General features: G+C 32.6%; 2 protein-coding genes across 6 annotated transcripts; one reads left to right on the forward strand and one right to left on the reverse strand.

The window, feature by feature from the left end:
• Positions 1-631: 631 nt before the first annotated feature.
• On the forward strand, positions 632-5,910 carry LOC144565746 (26S proteasome regulatory subunit 6A homolog). The gene is made up of 10 exons (XM_078315570.1): positions 632-1,012; positions 2,609-2,725; positions 2,817-2,924; positions 3,162-3,353; positions 3,683-3,874; positions 4,159-4,277; positions 4,564-4,651; positions 4,755-4,874; positions 5,294-5,434; positions 5,622-5,910. The coding sequence occupies exons 1-10, from the start codon at positions 647-649 to the stop codon at positions 5,697-5,699; spliced, it is 1,521 nt and encodes a 506-aa protein (XP_078171696.1). The 5' UTR covers positions 632-646; the 3' UTR covers positions 5,700-5,910.
• Positions 5,911-8,011: 2,101 nt separating this feature from the next.
• Positions 8,012-13,863, reverse strand: LOC144565748 (uncharacterized). 5 transcript variants are annotated; one of them, XM_078315574.1, is made up of 8 exons: positions 13,756-13,863; positions 13,493-13,670; positions 12,618-12,725; positions 11,349-11,602; positions 10,673-10,931; positions 10,174-10,353; positions 9,599-9,754; positions 8,012-8,354 (listed from the first exon to the last, which is right to left on the reverse strand). In XM_078315574.1, exons 3-8 carry the CDS (start codon positions 12,618-12,620, stop codon positions 8,178-8,180), a joined length of 1,029 nt encoding a protein of 342 aa, XP_078171700.1. In that variant the 5' UTR covers positions 12,621-12,725; positions 13,493-13,670; positions 13,756-13,863; the 3' UTR covers positions 8,012-8,177. The 5 variants fall into 5 exon arrangements, with proteins under 5 accessions (XP_078171700.1, XP_078171698.1, XP_078171702.1 ...); XM_078315572.1 differs by having other exon boundaries at positions 12,618-12,737; XM_078315576.1 differs by lacking the exon at positions 13,493-13,670.
• Between the last annotated feature and the right edge of the window lie 11,687 nt (positions 13,864-25,550).

The raw sequence follows: 25,550 nt of genomic DNA on the forward strand, positions 1-25,550 counted from the left end.
GACGGAGCAATTAATGCACACCTTATAAATCAAGAGCTCTTGCACGAAGGAAGAACAAAACGCGAGCTCAGATATGAATCGAGATCAAAGAAAAGTTCTGTCTAATTAGGGAAGGAGAGGAGGTTTTTCACAGCGAAAGAACGAGAGAGGAAGAGGGCGTTCGGTCAGCCTGAATAATAACAACGGTTAGCTTTATTATTTCTCATTATAATCTCAACCATCCATTATAATAAACGGTGGAGATGGAGGATACGAATTCATATCCTCTGATATATCTCAAACTTTGCGTGACTTTATGGAAAATCCCAACCGTTTAAATAAGTTCTCCACAAATCTCAAATCACACATAATTCTGACCCCCTACATCACCCCGAATAGGCACCGGACATGTCGGTCACGCAAAAGTTGAGATATCTCAGAGGATACGCACTCGATCCTGCTTTTTCTATCGGAATAACAGCAGATTCGCTTTGCTCCTTTCCTGTGCTTGCGCCCAAAGCATCTCCATACCTTCTCTCTCAAGCAAAATCAATGAAGACTGCAATCTATCATTAATTATAAAATTATTTACTTTTCTATGTAATTAAAATGTTGTTGCAATCTATCCAATATCCTATATTATTTTCAAAAATTTCTAAATATAAAAATGCTAACGACCAATAAATTGCACAGTTCTCTCCGTCTCTCTTTTCGTCGGAACCTCTTCTCGCTCTCCTCTCAACACCTTCTCCTCCGCCCAGCTCGACTCGACCTCGCCTGGATTTCCTTTTCCTCTCCCTCCCGCCGCCCCTCGAGTGCGTATCCTGCTTTTTCTATCGGAATAACAGCGAATCTGCTCCTTTCTTTTCTTGTGCTCGCTTCATACCTTCTCAAATCAATGGCGACAGCAACAGCACCGACTCCACCGACTCCAATGGACACATCGACGGAGGACGACCAGCTGGCGTCCATGTCGACAGATGACATCGTCAGGGCCACTCGCCTCCTGGAAAACGAGATCCGTGTTCTTAAGGTAAGGCGAAACCCTAATAGATGGGTTTTACTACTCTCTGTTGGTTTGATCTGTTACTGATAGGATCTTGTACTTCAATGCTTTGTTTTCCACCGAGTCTTAGACAAAACCCTAGGTGTGGTATGGTTGTACCGGAGAGGGAAGTAAGGGGAGTTCTTTTTCTGTTAGTTTTGCTTAAAACTTGTTTAATTATGTGGTGGTTAAAACTCTAGATTTCAGTTTACTTTTACTTTGGTGCTTCTTTTGCTATTGGAGCTTTATACTAGTTATTTCAAGGCATTAGCACGCAATTTTGGTGATTAATGTGCAACAGCAATAGCAATGTCTCTGTGAAAGTGAGAGAGGAAGAGAAGTACAATTAATTATAGAGGTTGATAAAAGGGTACGATGTGATACGTGTCATGTTCTACGGTGGATTTGAATAGCCCCATTCCCTAGTCTACTTCACAACGATTGACACCTACTCTGTGTCTATGTAGTAATGACTCAGTACTCAGTAGTCTTTTTTTTTTTTTTTTTTTTGAGAAAAGACTCAGTAGTAGTCGACAGTACTGGTAATTGGTAATGCCATCTGCAACGCTACCCTTTTATATATAATCAATTCATTTGTTCGTTTTGTATAACCGCATGCACTAGATATATATATATAGAGAGAGAGAGCCCTGTTAGCTAAGGTATTGTTTAAAGATAAATTATAAATCAGATAAAATATATTTGAGATGGCATGCCTGTTGCATTAACTGTGTCTGTCTTTTAGTATTTCCAATAATAGGGTTTGTCAGTAATTAGTTTCTATTTTAAGTATTAGTGTTACAACTGAAAACAAATCAGGGGCCTTTGATATTAATGGCATACTACCAGTTACTTGAGGCTTCTTGCACCTGCTTTCATGAAATTGCTTCTAAAGTTCAATCTTCATATCTGATGATGATGGTCCAGAACCTGAAAGCAACAACAGTGCAATTTATCAATTGGCATCTCTTTTTATTTCCAAAAAGCAATTTTTCTTTTAGCTTTAAAGTACTATGGACTTCATATTTCCTAGTTGGTCTCTACACTACCTCTCTTTTGCGTTTTGCCTGGCACACATATCAAGTAAATTTAAAATTAATGATACAAAAGGTAAATGCATAAAATGAGAATTGCTATGTCACATTGCTACTAACTACTAAGCTTGTCCATTTTCATGCAAAAAGTCAGTCATCATCAGAAAAAATATTTCTAGGCAAAATTTGAAGCAGGGCGAGATTCCAAAAATTTATCTACTTCAAGAGAGGAAAAATTGAAGGGTTGGAATAAGTGATTTTATTTAAAATTACTGGTGTTTAAGTATTATTGCACTCCAGTATAAAGTTAATCCATGGGGAAGGTTGGAATAAGTGATTTTATAGAGAACTTAACGGGATTAGGTGATTAGCTCTGGTGAAGGTCCTTGGCAGGGTGAATAAGGCCAATTCCAACTTTTATTCTGGACAAATCCCCCACTAAACAGAGTACCTAATGATGTATACTTGGAGAGTACCTAATGATGCATACTTGGTTTTATTTTATTTTGGATAAATTCTTAACTTTTCTGGTTGGATAATTGTTATCCAGGATGAGTTGCAAAGGAACAATCTAGATCTAGATTCATACAAGGAGAAAATAAAGGAAAATCAGGAGAAAATAAAACTGAACAAGCAACTGCCCTACCTTGTTGGCAATATTGTTGAGGTACTACTAATTTTTAAGTTATTTTTTCAAAAATAGCATCTCAATAGTCAACAATTTGCATTTTTACATATGAATTATTGATCTGTTATAGATTTTGGAAATGAATCCTGAAGATGAGGCAGAGGAAGATGGTGCAAACATTGATTTGGACTCTCAGAGGAAGGGCAAGTGTGTTGTTTTGAAAACTTCTACTCGTCAGGTCATACAATTCTTATTTATCTTATATATTTATAATAGTCTTTTGAGAACACATTTCACAATCATGGTTGAGTACTGTATCATTATTTTGTACAAAATATATATTGTGTACAGATTATTCCATTTGGGGATAAATTGTACCTTTCTATGAGTGTGCTATGTTTTTTGTGGAGTATTTAGGATTAGTGTTATATATATTTCTTGGGTTTCTAATCTTGTTTTGTTTATTATGTGACAGACAATATTCTTACCAGTTGTTGGTTTAGTGGATCCTGATAAATTGAAACCCGGTGATTTAGTGGGTGTGAACAAAGACAGCTACTTAATACTCGACACACTACCCTCAGAGTATGACTCACGTGTTAAGGCCATGGAAGTTGATGAGAAACCGACTGAAGATTACAATGACATTGGTGGCCTAGAGAAACAGGTAAAAGAATCCTACCAATCTACTTCCTTACTATAGGTGGTTTCATTGACTTTTAAGATAATAGACCTATTTAGTCTCATTTAGTTTAATCCAATGTTTCCTTGTCTGAATCTGAACAGTGTATTTTATTTTTCAACTGCAGTTTTAGTAAACCAGCTCCACATAATTCAACTTATATATACACATGTATCTTTTTTCAAATTGGTCTGCAGTGATACCCTGGAAATTCATAAAGAATTGGTGGTTTATGTTTAGTGGATCGAGTTCTGAAGGTTTGCTTAATTTTTTTTCTAACTTGATCTGAAATAATAATATTACACGTGTTGCAGATACAAGAGCTGGTGGAGGCAATAGTATTGCCTATGACACACAAGGATCGGTTTCAGAAACTTGGCATCAGACCACCTAAAGGAGTTCTTTTGTATGGTCCTCCTGGTACAGGAAAAACCCTAATGGCACGTGCTTGTGCTGCTCAAACCAATGCCACTTTTTTGAAGCTTGCAGGACCACAGCTTGTTCAGGTATATTATTTTATTTATGTATTTATTGATGTGATATTTGTAATTGTTCCCAAATAATTGGCAAAAACCTTAGATGCTCATATAACATTTACTACTATAACGGTGATGTTGTTTGTTCAGTGTCATGGAATTTTGAAATAAAATATGGCTAAATAATTGAAGATATCTGTGACATTGCTCTTTGTGATAGATTTCTTATATGCTGATGTCGGTCATGTCCTGGTAGTACCTACCAGTTCCTTCATAAACTATTATTGATTTCTTTTTTCTTTTGATTTATGTAGATGTTTATTGGAGATGGTGCTAAACTAGTACGCGATGCATTCCAGCTAGCGAAAGAGAAGGCCCCTTGTATTATCTTCATCGATGAGATTGATGCTATTGGTACCAAGAGATTTGACAGGTACAATTACATCAATTGCATTAACTGAAAATAAATGTCTTTGCAATTAACTGAAATACAGACCCTACAACTCTCGTTATGGTGAAATTGTAATACCAATTACAATCGACCTCTTTTCAAAGTTATCCCAAATTTACAATGAATCTTTCAATTTAACAATCAAGCCTTATTGTTGCTCCATAGTCCAAATGAACCTGCCAGTCTTGCAAGTACCTCGAAAAAAATCCAATGAAATTTTCAAAACATAAAATTAGCATGACAATTTGAAATTGAAATGTTACGATAGTGAGGTGAGCGGTGACCGTGAAGTGCAAAGAACTATGTTGGAGTTGCTTAATCAGCTTGATGGATTCAGCAGTGATGAGCGGATCAAGGTTACTGTTTTTCCTTTCCCTTCTTCACGTTTTTACTTTTTCTTTATTTAAATGACTACTCTTTAATAATAAACAATATTTTTACTTGTTGTAAATATAAAAGGTGATAGCAGCCACAAATCGGGCCGACATCCTAGATCCTGCATTGCTGCGGTCTGGCCGTCTTGACCGCAAGATAGAGTTTCCTCACCCGACTGAGGATGCCCGGGCTCGCATTCTTCAGGTTACTCTCTCTCTCTCTCTCTCTCTCTCTCTGACACGCACACAAAACTCAGTTTCCCTCTTGAAGATTATCACCAATACCTTTTCCCTAGGCCAAATTTGCTCCAAGATGTCCTAATAACTGCACTTCTTGATTCCTAAAAGTGGTGTGCAGGAGGCTACATTGCAGGAAGTAATTTTAGGGGGGTGGGCGGATAATGCAGTGATTATATCATATTACTCTAATGTCTTGAGAAGGACACATAGGATACTTCTCGACTTCTTGTCATTGTTTTTGTTGTTTTATATAAGAATGTAATGGAAAAGCACACTTTTTCCCTTGAATTTTATTCTGTACTATTAATGTGGTTCATATTACTTTTTCTTGAATTATCTAAACATCATGTTACTGACTAATCAAAATAATAATAAATGAAACAGATACACTCAAGAAAGATGAATGTTAATCCTGATGTAAACTTTGAGGAGCTGGCCCGCTCCACTGACGACTTCAATGGTGCCCAGCTTAAGGCTGTATGTGTTGAGGCTGGTATGCTTGCTCTGCGCCGTGATGCCACTGAGGTTTGTCTCTCATTCTCTACACACACATCGATGTTTGTACCCTAGGTTATGTGAAAGACTGATCCATTTGGCATCAGATGTCTACATGTGAAGTTATAAATTTACCAGTCAGGTCTTGGTACCATTTCAGTGGTTAAATGAAGAACTGTAGTATTGATATTAATGCCATGTATTGGTTTCTATGCAGGTCACCCATGAAGATTTCAATGAAGGGATCATACAAGTGCAGGCTAAGAAGAAGTCCAGCTTAAATTATTATGCTTAGTTGTTTTTGTGTTGCCTTGCATATTAGTTAATGGAGACACTCTGGATTTCCTTAAAAGTTTGTTTGGGTATTTAGTGTATCACTTACAAAAATCATCTTCTGTAACACTTCTGTAATGCTTTAAGAAAATCTCTCTAAGTTCTGATAAAGTGCTAGATGATAATTTTTCTGTCAGACATGTATTAAATTATCCATACAGGATATTGTACGACAGTTCCATTTAGCGACTAAACTACGTATTTTGTAGTTGTGGACAAGGGCATGAGTGTGCTGTCATTTTCAATGTTTTGTGCGGGTCAGGTTTGGATGGGGCCAGATCAGATTACTTCTACTTACTACAACTGCTGGGTCTCTAGATGTGTTTGGTCGGGTTGGAACGGATTGGATCGGGTTTTGGGATTTGGCCAGATTTGTTCCTTTTAAAGTGGCAAGGTATGTGCCGGATCATGTTCGAGTACGGGTAGCTCTTTTCGGTTCCAATTTCAAATTGTCCATCTTTAAATTATTTTTAGATCTCGAGTCATCGTTAGTCAAGTTAGGTAGGATTCGAATGAGTGTTGTCAAAACAGGCATAGTTGCCAGAAGCCAAGACAAACGGTTTTGAAATTTTAAATAAATGAAACAAAAGAGAATACTTGTATTGTTCCCATATACTAAACCTGATTTTGAAATTGTCTGTGAAGTCACATATCATATGATAAACAGAAAGTTATTATTCATCAAGCTCATAATATCCTTCTAGCCTGCTCTAACCATTGCGTTATTACACCTCATAATTTGTAATAAATACTCTCTTTTCTTCTAATATTTTACACTAAAAGGCTGAGCCTACAAGAGATTGAACCTCACTTTGAAATGCAAAAGAAAAAAGAAAATGGAAAACTGAGATATATAATTGAAAAATTACACAACAACAACATAGCCTATTTTCTAATTAATATATTGAAGCCATCTTCTCGGACGGTTTCCCAAAAAAAAAAAAAAGAATGAATATCTCCGCTTACAATAAGAAAATAATGCTCATATTACAAGCATATAAACATCATGTACATGCATATAAACCTCATTAATAATACTTTAAATCTCTAAAATAAAACATATAAATCTCATGTACAACCATATAAACCTCATTAATAACACTTTAAATCTCTAAAATAAAACATATAAACCTCATGTACAAAGAATTTAAACCTCAACAATAACACTTCAAATCATATAAACATCAACAATAATACTGCATTTACAAAGCTCATTTACAAAGCATATAAACCTTATGTACAAATCTTTTAAAATTTTAATGGTTGTAGACTGAGATTTAAAAACTTGAAAATTGAAAGTACTCGTGAGTTTTACTTTAAAAAAATGACTTTAAAATTTCTTCATGGATCTTATTTGAAAGATAAAATCGAATAGAAAACATTCATATTTTTATATTCATAAAATTTATCACGGATCGTCGAAAAAATAAACTATAATGATCAGAGAAAAAATAAAAAAGAGTAGATGAAAAGAATTTTTCCTTTTTTGGCTTGAAAACAAAAGTAGTTGGGAGCTAAAACTATCTAAAAATACTTTCAGACAGAGATTTATATACTTGCGAGTAACATTTTAAAATGTTATAAACATAACTTTAAATGTTTAGATATTAGAGCTAAAAATGAAAGTTAGACAATATTGAAAGTTTTTTTTGTTAAACTACTTAGAAGACGTACTCGGGTATGATAACTCGGATTACCAGAACATTTCTCATATTTTAAATTTATTTTTTACCATATTTCACAAATAATAAAATATAATAAAAACTAGTATTCTACAAGTTCATTATATAACTAATTTACCGAACTTCTTAATCAAATTTTAAAGTTTATACAATAAATTTTTAAAACAATAGCACTGTATGTCTTATGCTATCCATAGCACCTAAGCCTTATTCTATGAAAAACTCAATTTCCAGTAGAAAAACACTTGCTAAGTCTGTACTTGAATAAACGCAAACTGAATCTGCACTTCACTCAGGAACACTCAAACATTGATGTATATAGATGTTGCTTATTGAATGAAGCCCTCCATGAAGCGGACACCAAGTCTTTACTTTTGGTAGCATCAGACTCTTGAATTTTTTTATGTTTTAAATGCTACAAATTAAAAAATGGCTAAGAAAGTGTTTTGGCAGTAATTTGATGAAGTTAACGTGACAAACGCAATACCTAGTTACCAACCCTCCCCGGCCCCAAAAAAAGAAAAGAAGACAAAACAGGAGGAAAAAAACAAAAAAAAGTTTCAAACGCTCTTTCGTAAAGTTCAAGATAATCACTATAGCGAATAACAAAATGACAAACGAAAATGTAAATCCAACAGAGAAACTATCTACACCAGATAAAAAATAAAACAAATGACTAACTAAAACAAATTGAAGCTATTCTTTTATAAATATCACAAAACTGTTGATATTACCAACCGAATGGTAATGTATATACTTTATGAATGGTAATCAGCATGGTTAAGGAAATGAGCGTATTCTGTTTTATTAAGTACTTCTAAAACTTCTCTCCAATTATCCACTTGCCGAGGAAGTGGTCTTGTGTGAATTTTCACATGACGGCTAACTAACTCCCTGACCGGAACTTTCAGAAACTCTTGTACTTTATTTACTGCCTAAAAATGTTAAAAAGCAAAAGGGAAAGAAATCATTATTTTTAATGCAAGACATTTTGGGCATATACTGAGAACTACCAGTTGTGATATCAATTATGGAGGTATTAGAATTGTACTGGCACCAAGGCCTATCCTTCTGGGCAGTTGGATATTGCTTTCACTAAGATTTGATATTTTGTTTGGCAGGTAGATATATATATATAGAGAGAGAGAGAGAGATGGACTTGGGTGAGACGCGGAGTATACGCGTTTGGTGCTCCGTGGTACATTTTAGCTATTTTGAAAATCCAAACAACCGATCCGAACAGCTCAACACGATCTCCATATTGAAATGTGCTTGGAGACCAAATTTTACATTTTTTGAAATTTTTTTACTATTTATTAAGCCACTTTGAAAATCGCTGATCCGGTGGTCCAGAAATTTTTACTGTTCACCCGGATTTTCAGATTTTCAAAGTGGCTTATTAAATAGTAAAAAAATTCCAAAAAATGTAAAATTTGGTCTCCAAGCACATTTCAATATGGAGATCACATCTAACGGTTCGGATCGGTTGTTTGGACTTTCAAAATGAAAATATGGCGTGAAGTACAAACGCATGGTGCTCCGCGTCTCACCCAAGTCCATCTCTCTCTCTCTCTCTCTCTCTCTCTCTCTCTATATATATATATATATATATATATAGAGAGTTAGGCTGGGGTGCTATGGATAGCATAGTGGCCTCTATGCTACGGCTCAATATTCGAGTTTTCAAAATTCAAACGGTCGATCCGAACCGTTCATCTTATTCTCCATATTAATATCTGCTTGGAGACCAAATTTTATAATTTTCTGAATTTTTGTACTATTTATTAAGCCACTTTGAAAATCGCTAATCCAACGGTTTTACTGTTTTGTGCAGCCACCGTTGGATCAACAATCTTGTAAAATACTTAATAAATAGTAAAAAAATTCAGAAAAATGTAAAATTTGGTCTCTAAGCAGATATTAATATGGAGAATAAGATGAACGGTTCGGATCGACCGTTTGGATTTTGAAAACTCGAATATTGAGCCGTAGCATAGAGGCCACTATGCTATCCATAGCACCCCAGCCTAACTCTATATATATATATATATATATTATTTTGCTTTCACTAAGATTTGATATTTCAATCTTAAGCACAATCAAACTGGTGCTCTAACATATTTAGGAAAATTATCGTCAATGTGTAGAAACAAAACAAAGGAAAGAAACTTTTTTCTACCTTTTGGTTGTTAATTATATCTTCATAATAGAGCACCATATGGCGGACACTTCTAAAATTATGCAAACATTCTGCAATAGTTCTCTCCGCAAATTGAAGGTTGGGAATTAGAGAAGATGGCTTTAACTTCGGCTTGAATTTTGCTAGTATCTCAGCCTACATAAAATAACCAAAAAATTGTGACTCATGAATGGCAATTAACATGCAAGAACATAAATAGAGAAAACTAAGTATGAATACTTGTGACAAACATGAAACAAGACTAATATAAGCATCACCAGTTAACTTCAGGACAGGCATAGCACATATGCAAAAGATACCTAATATATTCCCAATAACCATTCATGAGTTATAATTAAGCCTTAGCATAAAGGTCCCAATATATTGAAATTAATCATTAGATCATCCCAATTTGCCCAAATTAAGCCTTAGCATAAAGGTCCCAATATATTGAAATTAATCATTAGATCATCCCAATTTGCACAAATCAAGCCTTGCCATAAATGGTATGATCAAACCCCAAGAAGACAAGGTAAGAAACAGAATAAAATATCCAGAAAATATATCAAGCTTACTTCTTCCTTGGAATGAACATGCGCCTTGTGGGTCCCATTTAATTGTTTTGCTAGTCTGTCATAATCATTAGCTAAAACAGAGACCAGTCTTCGCAAGAGATTCCTTCTGAAGAGGAAGATCACCGAAACACCCTCTGACTTGAAGTAGCTTAGTATTTCTCTATGGTATTTGGTAACTCCCTGCATAGATTCATGTAGTAAAAATTTCATTTTTTTTCCCTGAATGTTGACTGACCAGCATTTTTTTATTCTATTTTTTTCCCCTTATATGACCATCAGTGTGATACTTTCTGTCCCATTGTTGACCAACCAGCATTTTTCTAAACAAAAATTTCCTTATAAGACCATTAGTGCGATATTTTCTGTCCCATATTCAGTGTCCAGTTCTGTGTAGTCCCTCTGTGGTTTTGCCTGAATCATTTATATGTTGACTGAATTTTGTTCCTTGCATCAATCGCAAAGGAACAAGAACCATCTATCCATGCCTAAGATTTAATACCTGATTTAGCATCCATTTCAAACCATATGCAGCCGTGCACTCGTTCTTGGCCGCACTGGAGAACCAGTCTAGGTTATACACAGTATCCAGTGTGTTAAAGATTGTGGAGAGATTGCCTCTCCTGTGCGGTACAGAAAAAATCTCCCCATTTGAGCTTATGTTGGGGTGGCTATTGAGCAATGTCTCAAACCAGCCGCTTCCTGACCTCTGCATTGACAATATGACGAAGTACCGTACCGGTGTGCATGCACATTCACCCCTATATGATAAAAAAATTCAGTATTGTGACAGAAAATCTAGTTCCATGATTTTCTCCTCTTCTACCAGTCGGATTCATTACTGGTATTTGCTGGTGGTAAGGTACAGTTATCCAATAGTGAACCTTCTTTGGTAGTCTTTTATCATTGAGGATTTATAAAGGTATAGTTTACTATGTTGAAGCATTACTGGACCAATGAACACTTGTTAAGCCGTAATTAAACCAAAACATGGTTTAACTAATAATTGGGATAGCTGACAGCATGCAGTTATAAACCATCAGTACTGATCCAATCAGCGCCAATATGTGTAATCTTTTCATTCACCCCTATTTACTTGGAAAGTGGGAACAAAGGGTTTTTTGAAGGGGTAAACATAATATAAGGATGAAAGACTCACATGCAATATAGCTATATACCTGCTGAATGTCTTGGGCTGAGGGAAGTGGACGTACCCCATCTCTTCAGATGGGATTGTATTTGTGCTGCACACATTCGCTTTTGCTTGCCTCGTACCAACTGGAAGTATACTGCTCCCAGTTATTTTTTTGTCCAGTGAGATTTGGTTCATACAAGTGTAACATACCAATAGGCTGAATAAGGTGATGAAAGGTATGAGAAGAGGTCTCAGCGGGAGTTGCGGCCACTTCGAATTCTTACCCAAATATGCAGTCTGTAAACGTACCACTACTATATTAACAAGTACATAATTAAACAATAAATAACTTCATGTGTCGTCAAACACTGCAAAAGTAGATAACTAGATATCTTAAATTCCCCTCTAAAGCATATAAACATAAGATCCGCAATTTTTCATTTTTTGGATCTCCTATGTTACTCTTTTCCCTTATTGGCAAAGATAAGAAGAGAGAGTGGTGGAATATGTCAGGAATCTTTTGAAGTAAATGGGAAAGGACAGTAGGAAATTTTCATGTTTGTAGGGGTAAAACTTGATGTGTATACTTTTATTTTGGTTTCATGTATGATATTTCATAAATCTGAGAGGGTGTAGATGATACTTTCACTTCTTTTCTGAGAGCATGATTAAGATGTGCCATAATTATTTTCTAACAACAAATACTAGTGGAAGGTTTCTATGAACATCACTGTAAAAATTAGCATAGTGTATTTCCAAGCCGTATAGACTAGTACCACTATGGTACTACCATTTTAGAAATTAAATTAAGCCTTGTTGTCCGATTTCTTTTTCCTTTTATCCAATCTTGAAACTGGATAAATCTAGTTAATACTATTGAAATATGATTAGTTGAGGTATACATTGACCTATTGAAGAGGTTAGCTGAAACTCAACTTCACAATTTAGGGTTAGTTGAAACTTAAATTGGATCTTAATTGCCATTGATGTAGACCTCTACCATACAATATGATCAATAACAAATATGCACCAGCTAAAATTTTCGCATACCACACAAAGTATGTTAATCAGAGGCATACATACTGTAGAAAAATCAAAGGGAAAACAGCACATCAGTTCTATAAACCTAATAAAAAAATCACATGGCTTTGTTTCTTAGGTTTTCAACATACACATGGTTTTCCATGGTTTTGTGGGACACTATAAAATTATTTTTAAAACAACCAATAATTTTATTAAATTATGCTTGTTATATGAAAATTTCCATAAGAACTTTCAAGCAAAATGGACCTTTTGGGGAGCAAGAACATACCATATTCTGCTACAAACAAGAGACGAGTAGGCAGGGGTAAACTATTTCGATAATTTGAAGATAACAAATCAACATATCCAATCTTCATATATATCTTCAAGTATCACCCTGTTGAAATCCCTGACATCAACATCATATGGTTTTAGTCAGAAAAAACTCCGTAATTTTTCAGTAAACAAGATAAATATGCCGATGCCAGTATAACTTTTATTTTGATTAGCCTTTGCGCACTACTACACACCACTCCTGAAAATGCTTATCTTTTGTTTGAAAACAAACCAAGAATATATAAGGCCAGTGAAACTGCACATAAAAACATCCTGATTTGAGATCACCATTAAAAGGTGGCTGTTGAAGGGTGTATAATTTACAAAGTATACAAATTTATATGTTATACAGTTCATATAACAGCACAAGTTTTGCACCAGAACAGACAAATAATAATGCCAAATTGAATTAGACAATATAACAACCTGAAAATGACATATATAACAAATTGCAAGATAGTAGGTACTCAGATGACAGTTCACAGCTCACAAAGCCAATTCATGCAGATTTAACAAAAATCATCAAATACATCTTCCACCTTAACCCCCCCCCCCCCCACACACACACACACACCCAACAACCACTGTCTGAGCCATTTTTCTAAATATTAAAAAAATTAGGGCTCAGAGAAAAAGAAAAAAAAGGCTCATAAAAGGTTTGTTCTTCTTTGTAAGTATACTACGAGAAATTTCTTAAAAGTTCTAACTCCCAAACCAAGAAATATGGGGCATCATTTTAAATTCTACAGTAACAAAGAACTCAATCTGCTCAAGTATAAAAGATCTATTTTTTAGAATACTTCTCAAAAGAGGAAGACAATGCAATACCAATAACATGATGGTTTCTTTCTTTTTAATATTTCCGAAACTCCAAGTTTGAAAGTGAAAATTTCTCGCAAGGAAACTTTCTCTTAGTAGAGCAGAACTAATGTCACTTCCAAGCAAATATCTCTCTCGCTAATTGGCTACACAACCAGCTGTTGGCTTTAACCCAAAAGAGATCCAACTGAAATCGGAGAAAAATATAGATAGCTGATCGCAAGTGAGCATGAATCAGAATTTGGAATTTGTGCGAAAGGTGTTCTCTTTACCTGGTATGATCCAAAGTAAAAGCCCGCATTCACACCGTCACATCTAAATTCTCCTCTCCAGTAGACAAATGAGAACCAAGCGAACAACTCCTATGAGAACGAAGGTACTACTACAGGGTTTTTCTATAGTCCAGACTCCAGAGAGCGAGAGAGAGAGACAGAGAGGCGAGACTCGTGAAGTGTTTGTGTTTCGGTGTTTCCTTGTTTCTTTGCTTTTTAGTCGGTCCTTTTTGGGTTTCGACTTTCGAGGTTTGGGCATTGGAATTCACTGGACCTGGTCTAACATTAAACATTTGTATGACCCTGTATAAAGAATTGTTCAACCAAAATTGAGGTCATTTTGCATCCTAAGTTATATTTAGAATACTTAATTACTCTAGGATATCTTTAACTTTCAGTGACGTCTATTCGAAATGGACCAGTATTATAGTGCTTTAAGATTCGTTCCTAAAGAAATTGAACGGTCCGAATTTCCACATATCAACTCAAAGTTTGAGGTGTCTTAGGAGATGCGAATACTACTCACCGCGCTTCTGTTGTTCTCTTTTGTAATTAAAAAAAATTGAGTTGATGCAAAAATTTACTTCTAAATAGTTTTTTAGCTGAATATATTTAGCTTGACACTTAACTTAGTTTTTTGTTAAATATAGTGTTTATACTCCGAATTTTTTATTAATATCCAAATTTAATATTAAATTTCAAAAAATAACCGGATCAGTAACGTTTTTCGAAATCTACCCTTTCCGGAAAAAAAATTTCCGGAAACGGTAGCTACTTCCGGAAAAAAAATTTCCGGAAATAGGCTAAATCCGGAAAAATTTTATCCGGAAATAGGATTTTTTTTTTTTTTTTTTTTAGGAAATTTTTTTTTCCGAAATTTTTTTTTTTCAGTTTTTATTTATAATTTATTTATTTTTTGTATTTAAGTATTACAAATATTTAATATAATTTTTTTAAAAATAGATGGAATACTATATAATTTGATTTATTCAAAGGACTGCTACAAATAATCCGGATCAACATTTTTCATGCCGGATTTTTTACGGCCGTAAAAAAAATAATATAATATAATATATGCATATGTATATGTATATATAATATATGTATATATATGTATATATAATATAATATATGTATATATATGTATATATAATATAATATATGTATATATATGAAAATGAAGATATAAAATATGAGGTATGATGAGGTATTGGAACCCTCGTTTAGTGCCTCGTATAAAAAATATGAGGTATAAAAAATATTATATATACATATATTATATTATATATACATAATATAGAGATGGGCTATGGTGCATTGCAATGCATAGGCCATGGTGTGCATTGGACCATAAATCACCGATTTAAAGTCCAAATGACCAATCCAAGCCGTTCATCTTGTTCTCCATATTAATATGTTCTTGGAGACCAAATTTTATATTTTTTGGAATTTTTTTACTATTTATTAAGCCACTTTGAAAATCGCTGATCCAACGGTGGCTTCTGATTTTACTGTTCCAAACAGTCACCGTTGGATCAGCGATTTTCAAAGTGGCTTAATAAATAGTAAAAAAATTCCAAAAAATGTAAAATTTGGTCTCCAAGCACATATTAATATGTAGAACAAGATGAACGGTTTGGATCGGTCATTTGATCTTTGAATCGGTGATTTATGGTCCAATGCACACCATAGCCTATGCATTGCAATGCACCATAGCCCATCTCTACATGAGATGGGCTATGGTGCATTGCAATGCATAGGCCATGGTGTGCATTGGACCATAAATCACCGATTTAAAGTCCAAATGACCAATCCAAGCCGTTCATCTTGTTCTCCATATTAATATGTTCTTGGAGACCAAATTTTATATTTTTTGGAATTTTTTTACTATTTATTAAGCCACTTTGAAAATCGCTGATCCAACGGCCGTAAATATATTATACATATATTATATTATATATACATATATATACATATATTATATTATATATACATATATATACATATATTATATTATATATACATATACATATAAATATATTATATATACATATACATATGCATATATTATATTATATTATTTTTTTTACGGCCGTAAAAAATTCAGCATGAAAAATGTTGATCCGGATTATTTGTAGCAGTCCTTCGAATAAATCAAATTATATAGTATTCCATCTATTTTTTTAAAAACTATATTAAATATTTGTAATACTTAAATACAAAAAATAAATAAATTATAAATAAAAACTGAAAAAAAAATTCCTATAAAAAAAAATTTCGGAAAAAAAAATTTCCTAAAAAAAAAAAAAAAAATCCTATTTCCGGAAAAAAAATTTCCGGAAGTAGCTACCGTTTCCGGAAAGGGTAGATTTCGAAAAACGTTACTGATCCGGTTATTTTTTTAAATTTAATATTAAATTTGAATATTAATAAAAAATTCGGGTTTATACTACTATGATTGAACACAAATAGTGAGCATATAAATTTTCAATTTTTCATTAAAAATTGCGGAAGAATTCAAAGTCATTATGAATATTTTGAGCATTATTATGCATTTTGTCTATGGAAAATTTTATGTTGTTTTAGTTGATTCGTCTTAATACAAAAATTATACATTTTTCAAAGTCGTTGTGAAAAGTTTAATATGAAATCAATAATTATTCATGACAATTTTGGAAAATTGGATAGAAGAAAATTATTTTTTTGTGTGATTGATACTTTTGAAATTAACAATATAGAACATATTTTTATTACTTTATCAGTTATGTTTGTACTAAGAGTGTAAGGAATATCACCTCTTCACCTATAAATTATATAGAATATATATTATATTCCTTTTATGAAATATCTTATTCTTTCCGATTGGAATGAAGATGAAACTACAAGCGAAATTAAAAATTAGTTGTAAAATTTGTATATGTTCCGCTATTTTCTATTTCATTATTATTAAAATGTATCCAATCTCTATGTATTTTTAACACGCATTCCATATTTTTCATCCAATTTCATTTTATTCAGTCATCTTTTAAAAATAATAAGTAACACTTATAATAATAATATTGAGCGTATGATATCAACAAAATATATTTTAGTAAAATTAGACTACAATCATATATAAAATATAATATTTAAGATATGAATTTTGCAAGCTTATGAACCAACAAATTTATAATATGCTAACAAATAAAATAATAAATCTACAACTATAGTTCAAAATATTTATGTTATTTACTAATTAGAGAGTGGCTAATATGCATTTAGTAGCATATGGGTCGATATGCATACGGTCCAAATTTGAAATTTCAAAATCCAAAAAATCGATCTGAACCATTCATCTTGTTCTCCATATTAATATGTGCTTGGAGACCAAATTTTACATTTTTCTGAATTTTTTACTATTTATTAAGCCACTTTAAAAATTGTTGATCCAACGGTGGCTGCTGATTTTACTGTTTTGTTAAGCTACCGTTGGATCAACAATTTTCAAAGTGACTTAATAAATAGTAAAAACATTCAGAAAAATGTAAAATTTGGTCTCCAAGCACATATTAATATGGAGAACAAGATGAACGGTTCAAATTGATTTTTTAGATTTTAAAATTTCAAATTTGAACCGTATGCATCTCGGTCCACATGCTACCGAATGCATATTAGTCACTCACTCACTAATTAATACAAAGCGGCAGCACTGAAGAATTTGGTGTGGTTAACGAACAAGAACCACGTCCATGCAGCATTTTGTAGCAGTTCGGCAGGAAAACGAATGATGACAGCATTCGCCAAAGATTTAGTAAATAGACCTGGGCTATCGGAAACAAGTCTTTCAAAGGTTTAATCCCCACTTTTACCTCCATGTTTCCCGTGTACCGGGTCTACGAAGACATCTTCTGATCAGGTAAAAGCCGTACCAATGCGTGTTAACGTGCTTTTGTCAGCTGGTGGGGTCAACGCTGCAGATTGTTCAAAATTCGAAGTTTGAATTTTAATAGATGCGTCGAATATCTGTGATACTATTAACTATTAATGGATGTTTGAGATATCTATATTAAAATATTGGGATGGGATAAGGTCACAAGGTATTTATAACTCGTGCTTTATTTTTATTTTCGTTTTCAAATATTAAATAGTTGATCTGACGAGTTTGATATAATTTTTTTATTAAAATCTGTTGGGAGACTAAATTTTATATATTTTTTTTGAAACTTACTATTATTTATTTTTTGTGAAGAAAATTTCAAAAAACTCTGGACCATACAAAACTAATAACTTTAAAAAATTTAACTAAATTGTAAAATTTGTTCTACAAACACATTTTAATATGAAAATCATATCAAACGGTTTAGATCTACTGTTTGAATCTTGATACCAAATTTTTAAACTGTTTAATTTATATTGAGATTCATACAAATTGATTTATAACTTAATAATTTAAACAGTTCCTGAATATAAATTATTCATGTAAATTTTGATGCAGATAGAAAGATTTTTCCCATTGTAACGAGTTTATGCTTTCTAAATTTCAATGTATATTGTTATGTGCTCTAGGTTCAAATAACACAAAAATGTATTTTAATCGTTTTTTTCTCTAATAGTGTAGAAGGATCGGATTGGTTAGATTTTGTTTAGATTGTCAATCTGATTTATCATAGTTCAATTATTATATTTTTAATATGCAACTAATTAATCAAGAAAAAAATTATACAATCCTAGTTTTAGATCAGATAGTCCGATTTTGCGATCAACAACAACAGCAACAACAATAAGTTATAATTGAAAATGGATCGAAGAACTACTCTTTGGTATAGTGACAAAGACACGTGGTTTATATGTGGGAACTGGGAGGTGATGAGTTTGAAGCACTGGCGGAGCCACACTGTCCCAGGGGTAGGCAGCTGCCTACCTCTAGATTTTTTCTTCTTCTTTTGACTAGATTCTTCAATGGGCCTTGCCTACTCCTGGATTTAATTCTGCCTATCTCTGGATTCAATTCGAAGTAGCGATTATCAGTTCAAACTTTAGAGATGGTTTGTGAGTCGTTTAATTTTATTAGAAAAGAAAGGTATTTTTAAATCTTGGTTCAATTCAGAGTAGCGATTCCCCTCCTCTCAATTAATACCAATTGTTTTAGAAATTACAAGTAATTATTTTAGTAGTTTTGGGATCAATTAGTAATTTATTAAAAATTACAACCGATTCGATAAGCAGATATGCAATTTGGTAGGCGGGCGGAGGCGGGAAGAGAATTATCGAGGCGATTCGAATCCGAACCCGATTTCTGCCCACCCCTGACTCAAATCCTGGCTACGCCACTAGTTTGAAGTCCAGATGGAAAAAATCATTTGTTGTAATAACAAGGGTATTAAATAGTTAGGTGACTTAACTTTCAAATTTGCTAAAAAACAAAATGGATCGTGGGCTTAGTGTTACGGGCGGATTCAAGATTTTTATCAGAAGAGACAAGAAAATAACGAATCAGGTTTAAATAACTAATAAGATTCAAACTTTCTAGCTAATTGAGTACTAGATAAACAACAGGGTTCTAACTTCTAATTCTAATTATTAATCAAAATTCAAAAAAATTATTCAAATTTGAATTCTAGATTTAACTCTAATTGCAAATCAGAAAAGACAGAGTTGGTACAAGTCTATAAATCTCAGAGTGGAGCAAATAAATTTTCAGAAAAGGCAGAGTTGGTACAAGTCTATAAATCTCCATAATAATTCAAAATTCAGAGGTAAACGGTTGATTTTCCTGGTAATTTCCAATGTCTTGAAGATTGAATTATCTTTTAGAAATGGCACCTCTTTTCTTGTTTCTTGTTTCTTGTTTTTTTTTTGTTTGACTCTCCCCATTAATGATAGTGACACAAAAACTAACATGGCAATTCTTTTTCCCAATTGGTTAAGAATATTTATTACATGAATAAAATATATGCATTGTTGTTGTGACTGTGATTGCATATGCATTGACAAATTTGGGGTAGGTTGAACGTGGAAGGAGCTCCTAATTATTAATTAAAGCGTTGCTAATGACAGCATTACCAGTTCTGTGAAAAAAATATTTCTGTTATAATTGAGATGCTACGATTAATTAAATAGAATTTGATTACTAATTTCATGTATCCATGTATGGAATTAAAATGTGTTATAGAGCCGTCTTTAGTTTAAACTTTAAACTATTGTTTTTTTAATTAGTAATCAAAGCAGAGATTCTCAAAATGTGGAAAAATAAAACAAATTCGACAATATAGCTACAAACAGTGTATAATCCTAGGAGTTTTTTAATATAATTTTTCAAACTTCAAGAGCAGAATTTATATATTTTCCTTCACAAAATGCTTCGATAAAATTAGAGATGTAGCTAGTAAGAGAGAGTGAAGATCAATTAAACTCTATTTTTTCTTTTTCAAAATATTTATGTTTATATATGATTTCTATATAGTTTAATTAGAGTAAAACGATAAGTGTAATGTATAATTAATCTTCATTCATTATATGAAAATTTTATATAATTAATCCTCAATCACTTTTGATCATGTAAATGGAAAGTTTTAATTCTACTTCAAAGGGTACAAATGGATTAGATAATATCCAACCATATCCGATCGAAAATTTGATACATATATCTGATATCTGAATATCCGTTCAGACACTATATGAATATAATTTTGAATTTTAATTAGAGAAAAGGTTTATGTCCACTAGGTTTTGTCCACCATTTGTCCACAGCACTATCCATGCACCAACAGACTTCCAACGACGGTTTCAAACTACCTTATTTAATAACTTTCCGATCTCTTTCTTTCTCCGTTCTTTTTTCTCTTCTCAATTTTTCCGATCAATCTCCTCTTTCATCAAATTCTCTGCTCCGATAAATCTACATCTCTTTTCTTTCGTTCATCAAAATTTATCTTCTGATCTGATAATAAGAGAAATCAAATCCAATGAACTCTCTCTCTTTTCGTTTTGTTCTCTTCTAATCTACACATGTACCTTCGCGTGTAACAAAATTATTAAAAACTCGAATCGAATCTGGAGAATCGATTCCAGGCGCGCAGCGAAAAAGGAGCGACTGGTCTCCGCTAATCCTGTGGAAGGTGAGCGATATTACTTGCGTTCTCGTTAATCCGCTAATCCGCTAATCCTGTGGAAGGTGAGCGACTGGTCTCCGCTAATCCGCTAATCCTGTGGAAAGTGCGCAAAATTGCAATATTTCCTGTTGATAAAAGGAAAATTTTGGAGTCTAGTAGTTGGTGACAACGTGAGGGGATTTGTTCTTCAGGTCAACAGTAAAAATAATGCATTTAGATTGAAAAAATATATATAGTTTGCTGAATTTATGTTAGATTACTATATATTGAATATGGTTTTGTATTTGAATCATGCATCAAGCAGTGAAATGGTTGTTTCCAAATGCAAGAACATGTACTATTTTTTTTACAGTATTTTCTTGTTAATTTTACAGTATTCATCTTGTCATTTTACAGTATTCATCTTGTGGAAATCTGAAAGAAAGAAATGATAGAGAGGCGATATGGAGTATTGATCTGTTAATTTTATAGTATTGCCCCGTTAATTTTACAGTATTCATCTTGTGAAAATCTGGAGAAAAGAGATGATAGAAAGGCGATATGGAGTATTGATTTGTTAATTTTACAGTATTTATCTTGTAATTTTACAGTATTCATATTGTAATTTTACAGTATTCATCTTGTGAAAATCTGGAAGAAAAATATGATAGAAATGCTTCTTACTCATCCGAACAATATTCAATTGAAAATTCTACTGTATACAGGATTCAATTTTACAGTTCTGCTGATTCAATTTTACAGTATACAAGATTCAATTGTAAATTTTACTGTGTAGAAGATTCAATTTTACAGTATACAATATTCAATTGAAAATTTTACTGTATACAAGATTCAATTTTACAGTATACAAGATTAATTTTACAGTATACAATATTCAATTTTACAGTATACAATATTCAATTTTACAGTATACAAGATTCAACCCAATGCTAATAACCGCTAATAACTAACTCTAACTGCCAATAACTTTCTATAACTGTAATTTCTGAAAGTACAGTTTGAAAGTACATTTATTTTGTCCTGTTGTGCAAGTTGCAATCTTTTTATAACTATCATGGGACCACTTCAAATAGTTGCTGGATGTTTTGTGATTAAGTGATATATTTTATGTGATATATTGTATAATTATACAGCATGTAAAAGTAATTTTACAGTATTCGCGCAAGTCAAAGCTGTGGACAAATGGTGGACAAAAGGCTGTGGACAATTAGACGCCTCCTTTTAATTATCTATATCTGAATGATAGATATATACCATATAGTTTAATATATATTATGAAAATATTTATGTAGATATCTACGAATATCGGATATCCGATCCATATCCATACATATTCGATTTGTATCTGAAAAATTAAAACGGATACAGATATAGTTTTACCACTATATAATTGATCTGTATTTGATCAGTTTCCATCCCCATCTACCTCCGAACAGTGTTGTAAATAACGGTATGCAGTCGTCGGACAAATAAGATATTGCAAAGTAATTAATCAGAAATAATCGACCATAATCGATCGACTAATAAAAAAATCCGTAACAGTTTGATCACCGTCAACGACTAATCACCCTTAGCGACCGTTTTTTACAACTCCTTCCAAATAAAACCATACGGTAATTTTATTCTATCAATAAAAAATGAAGTGTTTAACAATTTCGCAATTCAGATAGACATACATATGGACTACAAGCAATTGCTGACAAAAAAAGGAGTCTCCAAGAAGGCAAGAGAAATCATGATCATCGCAAACTTTATTATCCGGCCTGAAAGATGTATAAGAATTTTTAGAGAGATCAGCAAACTGCAGTCCATACTGATAGAGGAAATACAAATACAATGGCGCTACTTGAATTAGGAAGGAATGAAGAAACAAAGAAAAAAAGGAGAGACATAAATTCTAATTTTATTTTATTTTAATTTATTTTCGTTTTCTAATTTTAATGTTTTATTTTGTTTCTTTTTTGCTTATTAAGCTCACGACTTCTGAGCTTTGTTTTTTGTACTAAGGGTTTAGTTCAAAGCCTTATCCTTTTTAATCAAAACAAATGAGGACTCGGATCCTCATTTTTCATCAAAAAAAATAAAAATAAATAAATAAAACCATACGGGCCCTTTGAAAAGCAGAGAAACCTGCACTACATCATGTGTGCATGCAACCACCCTCATATTCAACTCAGAAAAAAAACCAACCACCCTCATATCCAGCGTCATACCTACTAAAGAATGAGACTAAGCGGCTTTTAGTATATAATTGCTTCTAGAAAAGGTGCATTCTCAATTAAGAGGGATCGTTCGACCAGCTTTTCTTTAAGCTTTTTTCTTTTTTCTTTTTTCTTTTAGGTTTGGTAGGATTTTAAAACTCTTTGCATGTTTGTGGTTGAAAGCCGAAAGGTCCGATGTCAGGAGTGGATCTAGAGTGGGGGTAAGAGATATTTGAATTGTAATTCGGGTTAAATTTAGAGTTAAAATTAAAAAAATATATTTTTAATTATAATTGATAATTAGAATTATAGGTTAGAGAATAAAAAATTATAAGTTAAAATAATATTTTTTATCGAGTACCTAATTAGTTAATGCCGATTCGATATTTTTTTTGCCCTCCAACTAAAATTCTAGGTCCACCGCTGTCCGATGCTCGGTAATCAGTATGACTGTATGAGTCATTCAATGTGCGTAAGATTTACAAACATAGTTTAAACTTACATAACAATTTATCAGTTTTGTTTTGACACAAATTTAAATATGAATCCAACAATTCAGAAAACCAGAACTAACATCAAGACCAACTGATTTGAATTAGCAATTTGATATCCATAAAATATTATTATGCTATTTTAATATTTTGTTGAGTTAACGATTTGAAGTTAGCTTGAATTAACAATTATTCTCACTAATCCGCATTTTCACACAAACATGTCTAAAGAACTCACACCTTAGAATTAAGATATATAATATGCTGTTTCTCCTTAATTTTTGTAAATATTAATTGTATTAATTGATTACGTCAAACTTCACCTCTTTACATAAATTAAGTTTTAATCATTCAAGACCTGTCGAACGGCCTTATAAAGATTGACTTAAATTTTTGTTGACAATTTTTTTTTTTTAGAAAATGATCATTAGCACCTGATTTTTAAGCTATAAGGTCATGTATAATGACAAGTTTTACGGTATTCATAACATTTTAATTTAAAATATATAGAAAATTGTACAAAAATATTAAAAACAAATAAAAATAATTAATTGATTCTACGTAATGAGTGTGCATCCGTCCTGAAATGGAACCGAAGTGGTTGGTGAGTGATGCAAACACAACTGACAAAATGAGGAGTGTGTATCCTCTGAGATATCTCAACTTTTGCGTGACCGACGTGTCCGATGCCTATTCGGGAGTGATGTAGGGGGTCAGTATTATGTGTGCTTTTAGATTCGTGCAGAACGTATTTAAACGGCTGGGATTTTCCACAAAGTCACGCAAAGTTTGAGATATCTCAGAGGATACGAATTCCAAAATGAGGTTATATAGTCAAATTTGAATTCATATCCTCTCCAATACATGATAAGGATATCTTTTACAAATTACTAGATTTGAACCATTCTTTTTAACTTGTCACGAATCACAAAGCACAAAAATACTACCCCTTATAACCTTATTGCAATTCGAATCTCAAACCTTAAAGTATGGGTGATCCTCTGTAATACCGGAGAAGATACATATTCGTCAAATTTAGGCTCCTAAAGGTTCTGTTAAATTTCATTGTCAGTTTGTCACCAAAGAATTTTAATGATTGTGTAACACACTAAAAACCTTCGTTACTTAACCACACAACGCTTCTCTCAGTCACTTATAAGATGCTCTGCAAATTGTTGGAGTGTGATAAATTATTGTAATTAGTGACTGTTCCTTCAATTAATTGATTTCAAGAAGTTTTATTTGTTAAATATTCTAATACGGATTATTGTAATTAGTAATATGCATATTACGATTTGATCTGTATTAAGGATTAATATTTCGTTTTTAATATTCTAACGATCGATCTGAACCATTCAAAATTATTTTGCATATGAATATGTACTTGCAGACTGAATTTTATATATTTTAATTTTTTATTATTTTCTAAAATAAATATAAAATTGTTGTTTTTGAATAGTCCAAAATATTTAGTCAAGTTATTTTCTACCTACTTAAAATATAGTAAAACAAATATAAGAATGTAAAAACATATTTGGGATACGAAAATAATAAAACATTTTAACTCTATTATTTTGTTAATTACATGATAGCTTTTTAACCGAATAACACAAATACATGGTTTATAGGAAAACGGAGCATCGGTCCTTAACTAAGGCCCCACTGCACCAGTGTTCTTTTGTGGTCCCTTGATTTTTGAAATCTCTATGTCGATAGAGCTAAATTTTGCGCCAAAAAAGAAAAAGAAAAAGAAAAGGAAAAGCTTATTAATACTAGTTTGAATAATCTTGCCTCGTTCCCGATCCTGAATTGTTCAATGCGGATTTAAAATTGCATTTGACATACAAATGTTACTTACTAGTTAGAATACAATTGGTTCTTAATTTTAGAGTTAAAAAATCGTGTCGTACTGTGACTAACATGCTGTGATTTTGGTCTCGTGCTATGTTGTATCGTGACCAAGTTAATTTTTCACGTGTCATGCCATGACTAAAATATCAGGGGTAATCACG

Source organism: Carex rostrata, chromosome 14 (assembly GCF_964058835.1).
Source record: "Carex rostrata chromosome 14, lpCarRost1.2, whole genome shotgun sequence".
In the NCBI taxonomy this organism is placed as follows: Eukaryota; Viridiplantae; Streptophyta; class Magnoliopsida; order Poales; family Cyperaceae; genus Carex; species Carex rostrata.

What these genes read in the sequence shown, in the direction of transcription:
- LOC144565746 (XM_078315570.1), top strand. Translation starts at nt 647, where the DNA reads ATGCTAACGACCAATAAATTGCACAGTTCTCTCCGTCTCTCTTTTCGT. An exon ending in TTGGTGGCCTAGAGAAACAG is followed by an intron (nt 3,354 to 3,682) that starts GTAAAAGAATCC and finishes CACGTGTTGCAG; the next exon opens with ATACAAGAGCTGGTGGAGGC. An exon ending in CCCGGGCTCGCATTCTTCAG is followed by an intron (nt 4,875 to 5,293) that starts GTTACTCTCTCT and finishes TAAATGAAACAG; the next exon opens with ATACACTCAAGAAAGATGAA.
- LOC144565748 (XM_078315576.1), bottom strand. An exon ending in ATGTTCATTCCAAGGAAGAA is followed by an intron (nt 9,755 to 10,173) that starts GTAAGCTTGATA and finishes TATTTTATGTAG; the next exon opens with GCTGAGATACTAGCAAAATT. An exon ending in ATATAATTAACAACCAAAAG is followed by an intron (nt 8,355 to 9,598) that starts GTAGAAAAAAGT and finishes TAACATTTTTAG; the next exon opens with GCAGTAAATAAAGTACAAGA.